Consider the following 15,045-nt stretch of genomic DNA (forward strand, 5'->3'; position numbering starts at 1 on the left):
GACCACATGCACAGGCAGTCCCTGAGGAGCCAGGGAAAGCAGCTCCTTTTATATCAAACTCTCTGCCTAATAATTCCTCCAGCTGACTCAGCAGCAGCAGCAGCGATAGCTTTAAAAGGAATAGAAGCCAGTGTTTCAGGGCTCAGAGACATTACATCCTCTGTATGTCTGATAGGAAAGGAAAAATAGGCTCAAAAAAAAGGAGTCTTTGGATCTACCAAGACTAAAGATTTCTCTAGGGAGCACATTAGAAACACTATCAAACCTTCTCAATTGTCATGTAAGAGTCCTATAAAACTGTTGAATAAAAACACGACAGAGCCCAAAGCTGTACTCTGACTTCCTGAGAAAGAGTTTAAGTGCTCAGAACTCACTCGGACCAAAAGATTTGCTAGAGACAAAGTTATATGTTAGGCTAAGCAATGTTACATTTAACTAGACACTAAGAATGTTGGTTTTAACTACACAGACAGAAAAAGATACACCCATTTCAAGATTTTATAAACTCAGTTTTCCCTTTGAACATGAAGAATTCATTATAGAAACCATTTAGTAGGCTTGACAATGACTTAAATAGATATTTAAAGTTTTTTTAAGTAGTTGCTATCTGAGAACACAAATATGTGTATCGAAAAATCATGCTTTGTCCTCTATTTAAATGTTACTTCCATCTTAACATATCAACGCTGAAAAAGAAATCTATCAGCAGGGTACCACCTTCAGAAGTCTTGAGACGAGAGACAAAGTAGTGTCACCAAAGAAAAATTTCCACAGAGAAAGAAACGAAATAGAAGATTAAATTTTTGTTTTCATCTTGACAAAAGGTACTTCAGTGTTGTATAGTAGGTTCTGTCTTCAGGAAGCAGAGACAGAAAAAGTGGTAGCAAAATTTTCAGTTATTTTGTCTTGTCAAGACCAGCGAGGGCTGAGAGGAACAAGCAGAGAAAAGGGTGATGCAAACACAGACAGAATTCTGTGTGGTAAACGAAAAATAGACAAAAATAGAGTTTATATGCTGCAAAGTCATAAATAAGTCAAAGAAAGGGAGGAATGTTAGCATATATTGGACATAATGTATTACCTATCAACTTTTAGTGAGATAGCATGGCTACATCTGTAAGTTGTAAACGGAAGGGACCTAGAACTGCTGTTTTGATCCAAGACCAGCAAGCTCACATCTGTACAGCTAAACTCTTTGTCTCTGGAAAGCAGGACAGCTACACCCATATTGGTTATAGAGAATGATCTGGACCCATGCTGAGCCCCAAATCGTATCTGAGAATTGCCTGGGAGAGTTCCAGTGGCCCAAGGTCGGAACCATGCCAGGGGACATGCTAACAATTTAATAGTGTGGGCATCTGCACTCTGATACTTGGACCTGTGCTCTCATCCCATTTTATCTGCTAGTTTAAATGCAGCTGGCCATTTTCCTTTTTAAAGCACGCTGCTATTTATTCCAACTTGCATAGCACACACCAAAGTACCGTAGCTCCCCATGTGCAAGCTAAACCTCAGAAAGCCTGTGCCACTTAAAAATAGTTTTCTTTGAAAATAACAATATCATAATCTGTACGAAGACAGAGGCAGAAGAAACAGAGTCTGAGGGATTCAGAATAAGAGGAAGCATGCTCTGGGGAAAAGGGGCATTTTGGGAACAGGTTGGTTCATTGCTCCCTATACAACCTGGACTTCAGAAAGTGAAGGGGAGAGGACAGGAGGTAGAGATATCCCTAGTTTATCTGTGAGATTAGTTGTATTCACTGTGTGAGAATAATCAGGCTTTGCATCTGAAAACTAAATAGTTAATAGAAATGCCTCAGAAAGCAATACTTTTTTTAGTAGGTATACAGATGGGTATGCTTGTAGATTATGACATTTTCATAACAAAATCTGAATGAAGAATTTCTGCCTTGACTAATGATTTAATGTTTTCTACATATTAAATCAATTTAATTATCATCTACTTATTGGTATTTTGGTACATCATCTTTTTGTAATAGATCTTTCTATTCTGGTACTATGATTTATTAGAAAATTCTAAGACCTTTCAGGTCCTCTAAACAGACATTTCCAACAGACAGCTTCTGAGGTTATGATTAATTCATTTTCCCTCTGACAGCAGATTCACCAAGAAAACATATGTCAAGGATGAGCCTTTGCTTTATTTTTCTTCATCCTATAATAATCAAAAGCTATTACAAAGTAAACATACTGCTTCATTTTTATAGCAGTTTAATTCCTTATATATGAAGATAACAGACAACAAGGGAAATTCAACACTGGTACAACTGATATAACACAAGGGAAATACAACACTGGTACAATTATGCTGATATAACTTCTTGCATACATTGAATGTGTGTGTGAAACTGCAGAGAGTTATGGCAGAGCTAAATCTGCCTTTATGTGTGCTTGCTGTTGAGCAGCCATTTTAAATACAGATGATATTTAGGCATCTTGGCAGCCATTTAGGAGAGAATTCTGTGATTCCTTTCTCTCTGAAACTGAAAGGGTTGTCAGTGATGGTATCAAATACAAACAAAAATGCTAACTCAGATGCAAGCAGAGGTAAATGACAATTTTCAGTGTGGAAATTAGAAAGCTTAACTGTGAACGTGCTGTGGGGTCTTTCATACTTAACAGCTCCATATTTAGGCTACTGGTTTGCTGCCCTTTTAAAGAGTGTGCATTTTGCCAGCTTCACCACCTCAGAAATGGCCTCAGCAGATATTATGACCTGAACAGTGTGGGGCTGCCTCCGTGTAAATGTGACAGGTCTCCTGGGGACATCGCGGTTTTAAACAAAGAAGACATTGCTCCTTCGGCATCAGTGCCCCCGTACCCCCAGGCAGTCAAGGACCTGGGGCTGCTGGAGGCCTTTTGGAAGAAAAACAAAGGAGTTATGTGGTCAATATAGACATGGTGGCATTTCAAAAGGCTAAATGTGTTAAATCCCAATGGACTGGACAAATTTCAGATCACTTAGTTTTGCAGAATTAGTTTTCGTATCTTTATGTGTACTGAGTAGCTGCAGGATCAAATTAAAACCTGGTCCAGCACTCATCTGTGAAAATACAAGAGTGTAGGAATTTACAGATGAAAGTAGGTAACACCCATCCAGCTCGTGGTCTAGCCCTACAGTGGCCAGGAGGCAATGGCCAAGGACAGGGTTTAAAAAAATGAGCCGACATGCAGTGATTCTTCCCTGCTAACCTTGTCAGTATTTACATTTTGTGTTTGTGACACTTTGCCTTCTGCATCTTCACTGTCCTGCCTGCTTCTGGTTAAACAGATGACCAAATACATAAACAGCTTCTTGAAATAATAAAGTCAGGGCACAGCTGCATTGAGCATAATGCTGGTAGAGGTGTGAGCTGATAAATCCACATATAGTTAAATGTAGTTCTAAACTTGACCTTAAATCCTTTTGAAAGTGTGATTTAATCTCCTACATCATGCAAGTGCTTTCAAAATGTTTGCATCTTCTCTGTTATAATGTTATTTGTACTTTTGATGTTTAACTGTGTATTACAGAAATTGTTATTGTTATCTTTCATTTTTATAGCATGTAAATGTATGGCACATTCCCAATCTCTATGTTATTTATGTTTTGACTTTAAACTGTTTGTTGCTTTTACTGGGAATACATTTGAACTGGGAAATTGCGTATTGACTAGTTATAGACAATTGTAAAACTACAGGGACTTGGTGAAGAAAGCAAATATCCAGACGCAACAGTATTACTATGTATGGCAGTAAAGAGCTTTTACTAACAAAAGAGAGGTGGGCTACGCTATTATTCTTTGATTAAACAGTGGATAGCTATTCACAAAATATGGTGCAGCTCTTTACTGATTTATAGTTCTCAAATAGCCACAGGGGAATTGCTAATTACACAGCATTCGTAACATTACCTCTACAGTGGTACCACCGTAATTGATTTTGGGGTTACCAACAATACCCTAATTAGTAAATGTGAAGCTTTCCTTGGCCCTTGGTAAGGATCACAGTTGTAGTTTAGGCCGTTAAGGTAGCAGCTTTCATCCATAAATTTATCTTTCCATTCTTCTGGCTTGACATAGTTCTGTACAATGTGTTACGATTTAAAAAAAAAAGCCAAGCTTTATTCTGGAATGTATTAACAAGATTAGTGCATATCAGATGAAAGAGGTACTTTTTCCCTCTGATTCAAGCTGGTAAGGCTTCACCTGGGAGAGGAGGTAAAGAAATGGATTGAATTTTACATTCCAAGAAATACAGAGGGAGTCTGGAATAGACTGACAGGAACAATCAGGAAACATAATTTGTGGGAAAAAAAAAATGCAGGAATAGGATTTGAGTCCAGGAAAGGTAAAACTGCAAGGAAAAGAATTAAGTCATTTGGAATGTAAAGCAGCAGAAACTTATGAATGTTGTACTGCTTCCCTGGGCTAACAGAGAAGGTAGACAAACTGGATTAAATTTCTACAAAGTTTTTTCTAGATATTACCAACCCATGTCTATGTACAGCATTCAGTCCTACATTTGAATTGAGAGAGGGAAGAGAGGTCTGTTGAGGTTCCTTCTAGCCCTTCTGTTGTTTGATTTAAAGAACAAAACCTTCTCTTTACATACCTTCGATGTGAAGCATAATTTCCAGTAATATGCCCAGAGCCATCACACCCAGGGGTGGGACACCTAGAATAATAATGGAAGAGATATGGAGCAGTGTTACTGACAGGAAAGGTATACCTGCCCATTAAAAAATATTCATTGGCCCATTCCTTGTTTCCACAGGTGCCAGCCCTGGGGACCTCTAGCCATTGCTAAACCTGAGCTTAATGACACACTAGGGACAAACATACTTCTTTTCATTCATAAAATGTTTTTCTTTACTACTTCTCACATCCCCACTCAAGCGTTTTCTGGATATCTCTAGTATCGGCAGATTAGTGATTTTCAGGAGCAGCCTGATATCCCCGCACCACCAGGAATGAGTGGGGTTTACAGCAAATGGAATATCCCCATGGTGTATTCTTAGGCAATGGCTAACATTACAGTGAGCCTTTTTGTTTCCCATCAGAGCTATTGCTCTAATCCCACTGCACAGGTCACACCATGGAGAGACCCCTTCACCTCTCCATGAGGACAAGGAAACACCTAAGGAAAAGGAAATCTGTAGACGGGGAAGTAATGATGGCCTCTTGCGGATAAATGGTAACCCACCCAAACACTCCCAAAGACCAAGCTACAGTACCAGACAGAGAAGTCACTGATACAGCCGTCAGTGAAATATCTAATAGTGGAACGACATTAAAGTAATCAAAGAAAATGGATGGGGTTTTCTACATTGCAAAGATGATTGCGATCCCCATAGAATAAGCTAAATTATAATGCTAAGTAAAATCATTAGCTAGTATTTGAACTGCTACACTAAATCACAGAAAAGACAAAGGAGGAATTAATTTATATTCATTTTACTGAACAGACGAATGCTACATGAATTCCAAAAAGTCACTTTTCTTGAGCCCAAGTTTTGAATTTTAGCCATGCTTTAAATCTTCATTTGAATAAAGCATTCAAATTCAAAAAAGCATGCACACAAATTCAGATGCTTCATTCTGAAACATCAGATTTCCATAACATTGAATTCTTTCACTATTTGAATCCAGAGCTCATGCAGACTTTGGCTTTCACCCTTTAGTTACATGTGTACTTTCCTGAAAGTTAGTCCATACTGATAAACTTTTGTTTCACAAAGGTTTCTGCAGAGACTTGAAAGTTTCTTAAAGTCAGGAATTAAGCCACCCAGAATTCAGTGCAATGGGGCTGTCATGTTGCATTAAGCTGAATTTTAGCTCTTTAAAGCTAGTAAGATTACCTACTTTCAGGGATCTCAGCAGGGCCAAACTTCAAACATGGTTAATGCAACCTTGAAAGAGATAAATTAATCTGGAATTTTTTAAATGGAGTTCTCATATCGTCTTCATCTGGATCAGTTCAGTTATTCTATAGAAAACATTAAAATATGGTAGCACTTTCAGGATGTAATCTGGGAAAACCTCTGCAGTTCACTGTGTCACTGAAGTTTCTCTTCTGTAAAACAAACAGCCTGTGTGCTTTGGACAAGTCCAAAAAACTACCTCAAATACAATTCTCCTTTTTTCTGGCTTTACATCTTTGCACAGGACCAAGTATAAGACCATGATCTTGTCTAGAAAGTGTAAGTATTACTGTGACTCTTAATACCTTAAAGACCAATATACAAGTTGACATCACACATCAATCTTTCTTCTTGTAGAAAGATAAAAACTGTATTTTTTTCAAAATTTCTTCTGACACAAATTAGGTAAAAATATGGCGCTTGGTGAAGAAGTCCTAGCTCAGTCTGTGTGGTCCTTACAATTCATTCTTTGCTGTGGTTGCACATGGCTACCACTAACTTTGGCTATTTCTTTATGTTAAAAAATAAATGGTTAGGGCATCTTATATAAAAGTCCTCTATTTTAAATGCTTTATATCTAAATATTTAGATGTTTGACAAATGTTTTGAGATCTGTAGAGAGACAATCTTTTGCATCATGTGTTTTTTTAATGGTAAGTATCTTCAGTGATCTCCAATGCCTATTTCCTACTTCCATCAAGACCAGCTGCATCAGTGAAGCCTGACTGAAACCTCTAAAGATGTTGAATCAAAAGATGTGGGAATAAGAATTAATTAAAGGAATGGACTAAACTTTGGCTATAAATGTCCTTGGCATTAAAATGAATAAAGGAGAACATGGAGCCATGAGACCGTTCTTCTGCAGTCTGAAGTACTAGGAAGATTCCTTTTTTATGAACTCATGTTTGAAGCCACCATTTTCCTCTACAGATTTTTCAATACTTCTGAGAATAAGCTATTATCAAAGATGAACAATGTTTTTTCTCATCTTTTCCAAGACTTTTACTACAGGCAGGCATGACTAATAGTGTCTTAACAAACAGGATTTATAAGATGCACGAGTATATACAATCAATCAGTCTTAAAATTAGACCATTATACCTCAACCATTTGGACAGTCTTACACAATTTAAAAACTAGCTTATTTCTGTGACATTTAAAAAATAAGATCTTAAGCAACTGAAGCTAAAGAAGAAATCATCCTGCTGTAAATTGAACTTAGAGTCTTCACAAAGGGCTCTGTACAGTTCACACCAATTTAAAATCATACTTTTGATTAAACTGGAAGAGAGTTTTTATGTAGGGAAGGATGTTAGAAAGACCTTTCAGATTTTTATTTTGTCACTATAATATTTATTTTCAAGTCTCATAAGCTTATATTGGCCTAAAAGTAACAGATGAAATGAGAGTTTAGTGCAGTTGATAAGAACATTTTAAGATCCTGAGACATTTCCATTTACTGCTGTTTCCATTCTATGGAAGGTGCTTCTTAGCACTGTGAAGTACTGGATGCAGATATATAGCAGTCTGTTTCAACTATAAAGTTATTACAATATTTATTTGCTATCCTAAGCAGATTAGATAAGGAGACAATTACAAGTCATTGTACCATTGGAATTTTGAGTGTATTTTCAGAATGTCTGATCATACACAGGACTTGCATATACTGTACTACTTTACTATCAACTACAACCTCTACATATTTGACTTAACTGATCACATGTATATGCAAAAATGCCAGAAAAAATGTATGTACAGGTGTTTAGAAGAGGTGAGTGATGTGAAACTCTTTGAAAATGAAAGAGTAGGTGGAAAAAGAGAAATACAGTTTCCTCACTTAAAGTGAGTGTAATTTGGCAGGATCAGAAGCTTATTTGTAGACTCTACATAATAGCTTATTGCAGCAAAGGAAATACTTTGGTACTATAAAGAATGAGGTGACAAAAGGAACTCACCCTGTAAAGAGCGAATTTCATAACATGTAACACTAGCACATTGCCACAAATTCAGGGCATCCAGTAAAAGAGTGAGCTTGTCAGCGAAGGGGAATGCAGTTAGCACCGCCTTGATGTCCCATTCATTTCACAGAACATCCCAGAGAAGCTTTTTTGGGAACATAAGCATAATCAGAAAGCAGGGCAGGCAGAAGAGCAACAGCTGTGGCAGCTGGATTCAGTATTGGACTTAGATTCAATAGCAGGAATGAAAAAAAGGCGAGAGCTGAACTGAGATAAATACACGTAAGCTCCACTACCCATTCTTCACCACGGAAAGGATCGAAGGTGTGCAGCAATTAAAAAAGAATTTTGGCAGCTTGAATGAACTTAGGGAGGTTCCTGGGACTGGGGAGAAAATGGATGCAATGCCCAAGTGGGCTCTGGGAGGGATTTTCCAAATGCCAATGGTTAAAAGTCTTGCTGCAAGCTCAGCTCAGGAAAAAAAACAGCTCACACCAGCATAGCAGACTACAAATAAGGTCCACATTTAAATCTATATTCATAGGCTTTTATCTAGGTCTACACGAGCTAGATAAGCTTAGCTTACCTATTTAGATTTATAGCTGAACTAGCATGAGACGAAATAGGATGTTACACAAAGGTGCAAAGACAGAACTAAAGTAATTTTGTCCTCACTATTTTGTATAGCTTTGATTGACTGACTTTTAAAATTTATTTTAAAACATAAGTTATCTCTAAAACTTAGAGATTTTACCACAAAAATGACAATGCCTTTTTGGAACCAGAAGGATTGCACTTCCCTAGGGAGGAGGCAGCGCTCATGGAAGATTTTGCAGCGCACACAGCCTGACTGCAGCTCAGAGCCTGTGCTGAGGCCTGGGCTCAGACTCAAGCTCAGAATCCCTCTTTCTCTCTACCAGAAACCCTCAGCTGAGATTCAGCAACACAGTGAATTCTATTTCCATCTCAGCCAAGTCTTGTCTTACATTTATAAAACTTAATGGAAACCTTGGATCTAGAACTATACAAGCCCAATTCAGCATACCACACAAACAAAAGTCAGGTCATTGTAACATGGGGTTGCATTTGTTGTTAAATGGGGTAATAATGTTTAATTTAATCATCAGAGACAATTTTAGCAACTGTAACCAATATATCTTCTTGCCTCTCTCTCTCTCTCTCTCTTGCCCTTTCAATCACCCTTGGCCCCTTCTATGTCCTGCCCCAAGCCCTCTCCCCCTGCACACTTATCACTACAGCCTGATTTTCAGTAAGGGAAGGGCATGTTATTAAGTCAGGCTGTAGTTTTCACAGGAATTGGCATGTTTGTATGTTATCTGTGTATTTCATTTTAGCTATTACTCTTGAGGGATTAATAATAGCACTCAGTGAACACTCTAGAAATACAGAAATAATAACAGTCATTAATAAAGGTGAAGAGCATTGACAACTGTGATTATGGCAAACTGCTTTGATATTTTATTTTTGTGTTGAGGAAATCTGCCCTCATGGAAGTGAATTAAGTCATTACTTTCTATCACCCTGGCCATGCCAAAAGACATTAGATGGTAATCCCTTCTAGGACCCACCAAATTATATTGGGATTGAATTGCAACAGTTTGCTACAAAATAACTTTCATGACCTGCTATTAGTAAGATGGTGTATCAGCTCTAAAGACTGATGTTACTTTTATTGTGTAGTTCACTTAGTACCTACTATCTTGTGGATCCAATCTTCCCTTGAGTAAGTAAATGAACACACATATAAATAATAGTCTGCCAGACAGAATATGTATCCTGTAAATTACTAATTAAATATTTAAAGTAGATGTAGCTAGCAACCCAAAAGAAAAATCATATTGAATTGGAGAGTAAACCAGTAAGTTGTGCAAAAATTCAGAGTTGTTCTTCAGACTATTCTACACTGCAAAAGAACTCATATTTAATAGAACATTATATCTTTCCCATAGTTTTATTTTGACCTTGCTATCAATCTCTATAGTAGAGGTATGATTTTTCTGTCGAAGGTTCAGAAAGGCTAGAGAAATATAATTGTTTCCTGTGGGATTTTTTCATAGCAAAATGTAGAATTTATTGTCTGGTGGTTTCCATGTATTTGAGATTCTGTTTTATTTGACTGAAGCACTATGAATGGAATTCATAGGTTGGGAGGCTGAAAAACAGACACAATACTTTGCATTTCTATCTGAAGATCTGAACACATTTTACAAACATTAATGATAAAATCTCACAATACTGCTTTGAAAATGGAAAGAATTTGGCAGAGAAAAACTGGGGCATAGAGAGGGTAAATGACTTTACACAGAAGAGTAAAATGGGATAGAAGTAGAGATCCTTTTTCACTGCTCTGTTTGCAGCTATAAAGCCACATGTCTTTTGAAACTACATGTAGATTCATAAAGAAAATATTGTGGGCTTTTTTTTCTAGTCAGGTAGTCCAGAAAAGGTTACAAAAGTAAACCTGTAAAGATATTGTGTTTGCAATTCCCTGAATTAAGTATGTGAGGAAGGAGAAAAAAAGGGGAGTGTCAAGGAAGGGAAGGGATGAGAAGAAGCTTTGTCAAATTAAGAAATGGAGTTGTCTGTCTGTGCTTCTATGAATTTGAATGTTTGTCAAAAAACAACAGGTTTGCAACTCTTGACAAACAAGTCCCCTTTTTAACCACTTAAGAGGCTAAAAGAGAGAACAAGTTTTCCTCCATTTTCTTCCTATGCCACTCACCACTATTTGTCAGGGAACATTCAAGAGCAAGAAGAGACATCATAAACAGAGCTGCGTGGTCCTCAGTGGAGATTTTTTGGCCAAAGGTGTGTCAGTAACAGTCAGGGTTGTGATTACTGTTATGAAAACACCTATTTAGCAGGAACTGGACAGAAACCAGCAACTCATTTTGCCTTTACCTTTCTGAGCAGTCAGAGCAATGCCTTCCAGCCATTACTGTTCTAGCCAGCTCTGTGAAATCAATCTGGATGTGTAAATCTCTAAATCTTATTTTCAGTCCCAGGTACTTTGATAGATTGACAAGCTCTAATTAAGTATGTGAAGTGGAAATGTTGCTGATCCTTTTCCTCATGAAGACACAGAACAAAAGCCATTGCAGGAACACAGAGGCTTTTCCACTTTTACCTTGTTCTCTTTTATTGTCTATTTTTTTTTACCTTAGCATTTGACTTTTGAAGTCATAAAGTGTTGATACTTTCTTTTGACACCTAGACAAAAACCTTCTATCTACACAACCTATCTGTTAACTTGCAACTGTTTTGTTAGGATGGATTTATTTTCTCTTAATTTCCCTCAGTGAAGTTGCACTTCTATATACTTCTTCACTTTTACTTTACTCCTTCCATTTCCTTTCCTGATGCTTCTTTCTCCCCATTTTCAGTCTGTTATCCTTTTCCTACAGTGGAGTAAGAACCTTCATTTGCTTTTTCCCCATGGTTTGCTTTCCATCCATATTTTTCTCTAACGTTTCTCTTCCACATTCTACTTCTTCCCTTTCTAGATCTTTTTCCGTCTTCATTGTCTCTTCTTGTCACTTTTAAATTTGCTTTATTTCCCTTCTGCTTCCTTTATCTCTGTCCCCTTTGGCTGATATCTTCATTCTCTGTTCCTCCCTCATCCTTTCCTCCTTTCATGATCTCTAATAACCCTGAAGTCGACAGTTCTTTCTTCTTTCATCCTCTTTGTTGTTTCTTTCCATTATTTCTTCATTCATCACCCTTCTTGTCCTCCTGCTCTTTTCTCCCAGCTGATTTCATCTTTCCCACAGTCTGCATTGCTTGTGGTTCTCTCACATTGCTGAGATGACTGGGCATACGTTGCATCCTTGTGTCAGGGGAGAAAATGCTGTGTGTTGTGAAACCTAAACATAGAATTTCTTGGCTGCCAAGACATAATAAGTCATTTAAAGTATCTTGAACTCTTTTATTTTCATTAAAGTTCCTGTAAGCTTATTACTGGCTTCAAAAGTATCAGAACCAGGCTAGCACTGGGCACTTCCGAAAATTGTATTCAGAGCTCATTCGAAGCTCGTTTGAATTGGTTCAAGAAGCAAGATAAACTCTGTGGGACAGGTATGCGGATAATGAATATTTCAGTGGATCTTCAGTTCATGGTTTCATGTTCAAGGCTAAAACTATGTTCTAGTCCTTGCACTTATACCTACAAAAGCATGTGAAGTTGGACCCTTATAAATATCAAAGGTTCATAAAGATGCAATGTAAGCCAAAAATAACAAAATAAGTTAAATTTAGATTCATATGTTAATTATTTCCCTGTATTCAGACTAACAAGGAGTACTTAATCACACAAATTTAGTTTTAGCAAAAATGCTAAATATTACTTTTTCATATGCAAAACCCTGCTAACATTTCTTACTTAGCAGAATGCTACTGACACGACAGGACTCATTGGAGGTAATAGGAAAATTTAAAACCCAAAACCACAGCAGATATAAAGGAAGAGAATTTGAGGAAATAACAAGAGCCAGTAAAAATTAATTTGTGGTGGAATGGCAAATGAGTGAATTGAGAATAATCTTCTATCCTGTCTGTTGCTTTCTGGCATTGGATCCAGTGCAGCTCCAGTAGGAATAGGCAGGACATCAGGGGATCCAGGCAAGGATCACTCCTGGTGGAGCATTACTGAGCCCTCTCAGAAGATATTGGGGGAAGTGCATGTTGGAGATTGGAAACAACTGTAGAATAGAAGGATTTATTGTTACCACTTTCACTGTACAGTCTTTCTATCCATGAAGGAATGATGCCAGGCCTATGGAGCTAGTCCAGGCATGAGACTAAAATAAATTTGGCTCAGAGGCTTCATGGAGTAACTTCAGTCTCTTCTATCTCTGCTGAGAGATTGTTCTGTCTCTCTCTTTGCCTGTAGAAATCCCCAGCAATTGAACAGTTCTAAACTGGGGATGGCTGACTGCAAACTCTTCTCCTTAGGTAAAATTTAATTAATTCCCTGACTTTCTGCATGTACAATTTTTCTGTCCTTAGCTGTTGGTATTATCTGTACTGCATTCTTGCATTTTTTGAACTGTGTGGGGGTAAGAAAGAACATGATATGTTTTTTAAATACACTGAAATCCATTTTCCTATAAGCAGACTAAAATGCATCATGCTGTCATTTAAAATATTGCTGTGCACTTGAATGCACAGATACACACGATGTGTTTAAATTAATTATATTGCTTTAGAAAAACTATTCCTGTGCCTGTAGTTACCACCTCTGTGTGCTGCCTGATCCCCTAGCAGTCAGGACTTCCCAGCTTCCCAGCAGCAAGTGCCATGACGTGCTGCCCGCTGTTCTCACATCTAGCACCAGCATATACCACCTAACATTCCAGTTGCCAAAGGCATGGTATGTGCCTAATGTGAAATAGCTTCTGTGCACTACCCAGGGGGTGCTCCGTTCACAGAAGCTGCCAGGGGGAAGCTGTGAATCAGCTCTCTCCCTGGGCACCTTGCCCACGCTTTCTCTCCTGCCAGCATCGCCTGCCTTGAAGGCAGCACCGGCCAGCTGCAGATCCCCTCCCCGCAGCAGAGAGCACTTCCTGGCACCAGGGATGAATCAGTTCCAACATATGCAAATTCAAATTTTCATTTCCAAACACCTCAGTCTTTTGAAAAAAGCTTCAGCTTTATAGTGAAGGAATAACAAAATGATTGAGGCATGGAGAAAAATGCAGAGGAAGATAGCCTTAAGAGAACATGCCTTACAACTAAGAGCAAAGCCATGCAAGTTCTCTGTCTCCTAATGGCATTGCTGCAAGCCTGTGCACAAAAAAACCCCCAAACACATGCGCTTTTTTCAATAATTTTGGGTAGACTCATTAATTTCTGAAGAAGAATCTCCTATTCCTGGTTAGTCTGTTAAAATGGGAACCACTAAGACTCTCAGGAATATCTGCCACACAGCCACTGCACAGCAAGACCGGTCCCTTCAGAGTTTGCAGAACAGCCAGTGACATGATTTCTCTTGGTCCCTGTATACAAAAATGGGTCCAAGAGAAGTAGTTCGAAACAGTAGCACAGGTATAGCACTTCAGTATTTTTTTACCTTAAAAGGTGTCTTCAAAAGCTCATACAACTGGCTTAACTTTTCTGTTTATGATGTAAATGGAAGCTTTAGGACAAATTTAAATTTAAATTAGGCCAAAAGCTGAGTACTTTGAAAATGCACTCCTTAAAGTAGGGAACTTTTCCCCTGGTAAGAGATTTACATTACGGCCTGTAGCCTGATGGTTGCCTTGAACACAGTAAAATTATCAATAGTATAATTCTTGAATTGTTGTCTCTATGTTGCTGCTTCTCCCATGCTCTGCTTTTTTGTACTCCGTATATCTTTTCCCAGGTGAAGTAATTACCAAAGGGTCTGGTGGGCACAGCAGTATGACCTTGAATCTATCACTTCCTGAGAATTTCCTGGAGGTCTGGGATGACTTCAAAATCTATGAATCTGGAATACTCAAAACAGTCAGCACTTCCCCAAGAAATGCTGAGATAAACTATCAGATTAGGATTGCTAAAAGCAGAGGAAGCAAATTAACAACTTCCATGTAGTCTGTGGTTTTAACAATCCACTAAAGTCATTGGGAAGAGGATGGGCACAACTGAGCCCTAGCCACTCCTTAGCTATTGTGTTTATCTATTTTTCATTTGAACAGAACTGTTCAACTTGTGCATGCAAAAGTATTGACCAAGAGAAGGAATCTAGAAGGTAACAGGAAAGGAGGCAGTCGGACCAAATGTAAGTGAGAAAGAAAAGTCTGAGTGGGAAGGACGGAAAGAAGAAGAGCATGAAGGAAGTCCAATTTATATGTTCTCTTTCAAAATAGTGTATCGAATATTGTACAAAATACTAAGCCAACAAAATATTTCTATCCCTATATAATTAAGAAAGAATCAGGAGTCCTGCCTCTAATGAGAGTCCTCTCAGTCTAGCAACATGGCAAAGCCATAAATGAACAGGACTGTAAACAACTTTGAGTTATCTAGGAAATATATCATGGGCAGCATGACAGCTTAGAAGTTTGCAGAAAAAAACCCACCATTAAAATAATCCAAATAACAGAAAATGCAATGGGCTGGAATTTTCTTCACTATTAACAGCTTGTTTCTTTCTCTCCTGTTTCA

General features: G+C 38.0%; 1 protein-coding gene across 13 annotated transcripts in view; it reads right to left on the reverse strand.

The window, feature by feature from the left end:
* The window catches only part of MYT1L (myelin transcription factor 1 like), a 308,557-nt gene that overhangs the window by 27,002 nt on the left and 266,510 nt on the right, over positions 1-15,045 (reverse strand). For all 13 annotated transcript variants that reach the window (XM_033009870.1, XM_033009871.2, XM_042803269.1 and 10 more), the window contains one exon: positions 4,615-4,677. In XM_033009870.1, coding sequence (XP_032865761.1) covers positions 4,615-4,677 — 63 coding nt within the window. The remainder of the gene's footprint in view (positions 1-4,614; positions 4,678-15,045) is intronic.

The sequence above is a fragment of the Tyto alba genome, unplaced genomic scaffold (assembly GCF_018691265.1).
Source record: "Tyto alba isolate M040663 unplaced genomic scaffold, T.alba_DEE_v4.0 Super-Scaffold_40, whole genome shotgun sequence".
NCBI lineage: Eukaryota > Metazoa > Chordata > Aves > Strigiformes > Tytonidae > Tyto > Tyto alba.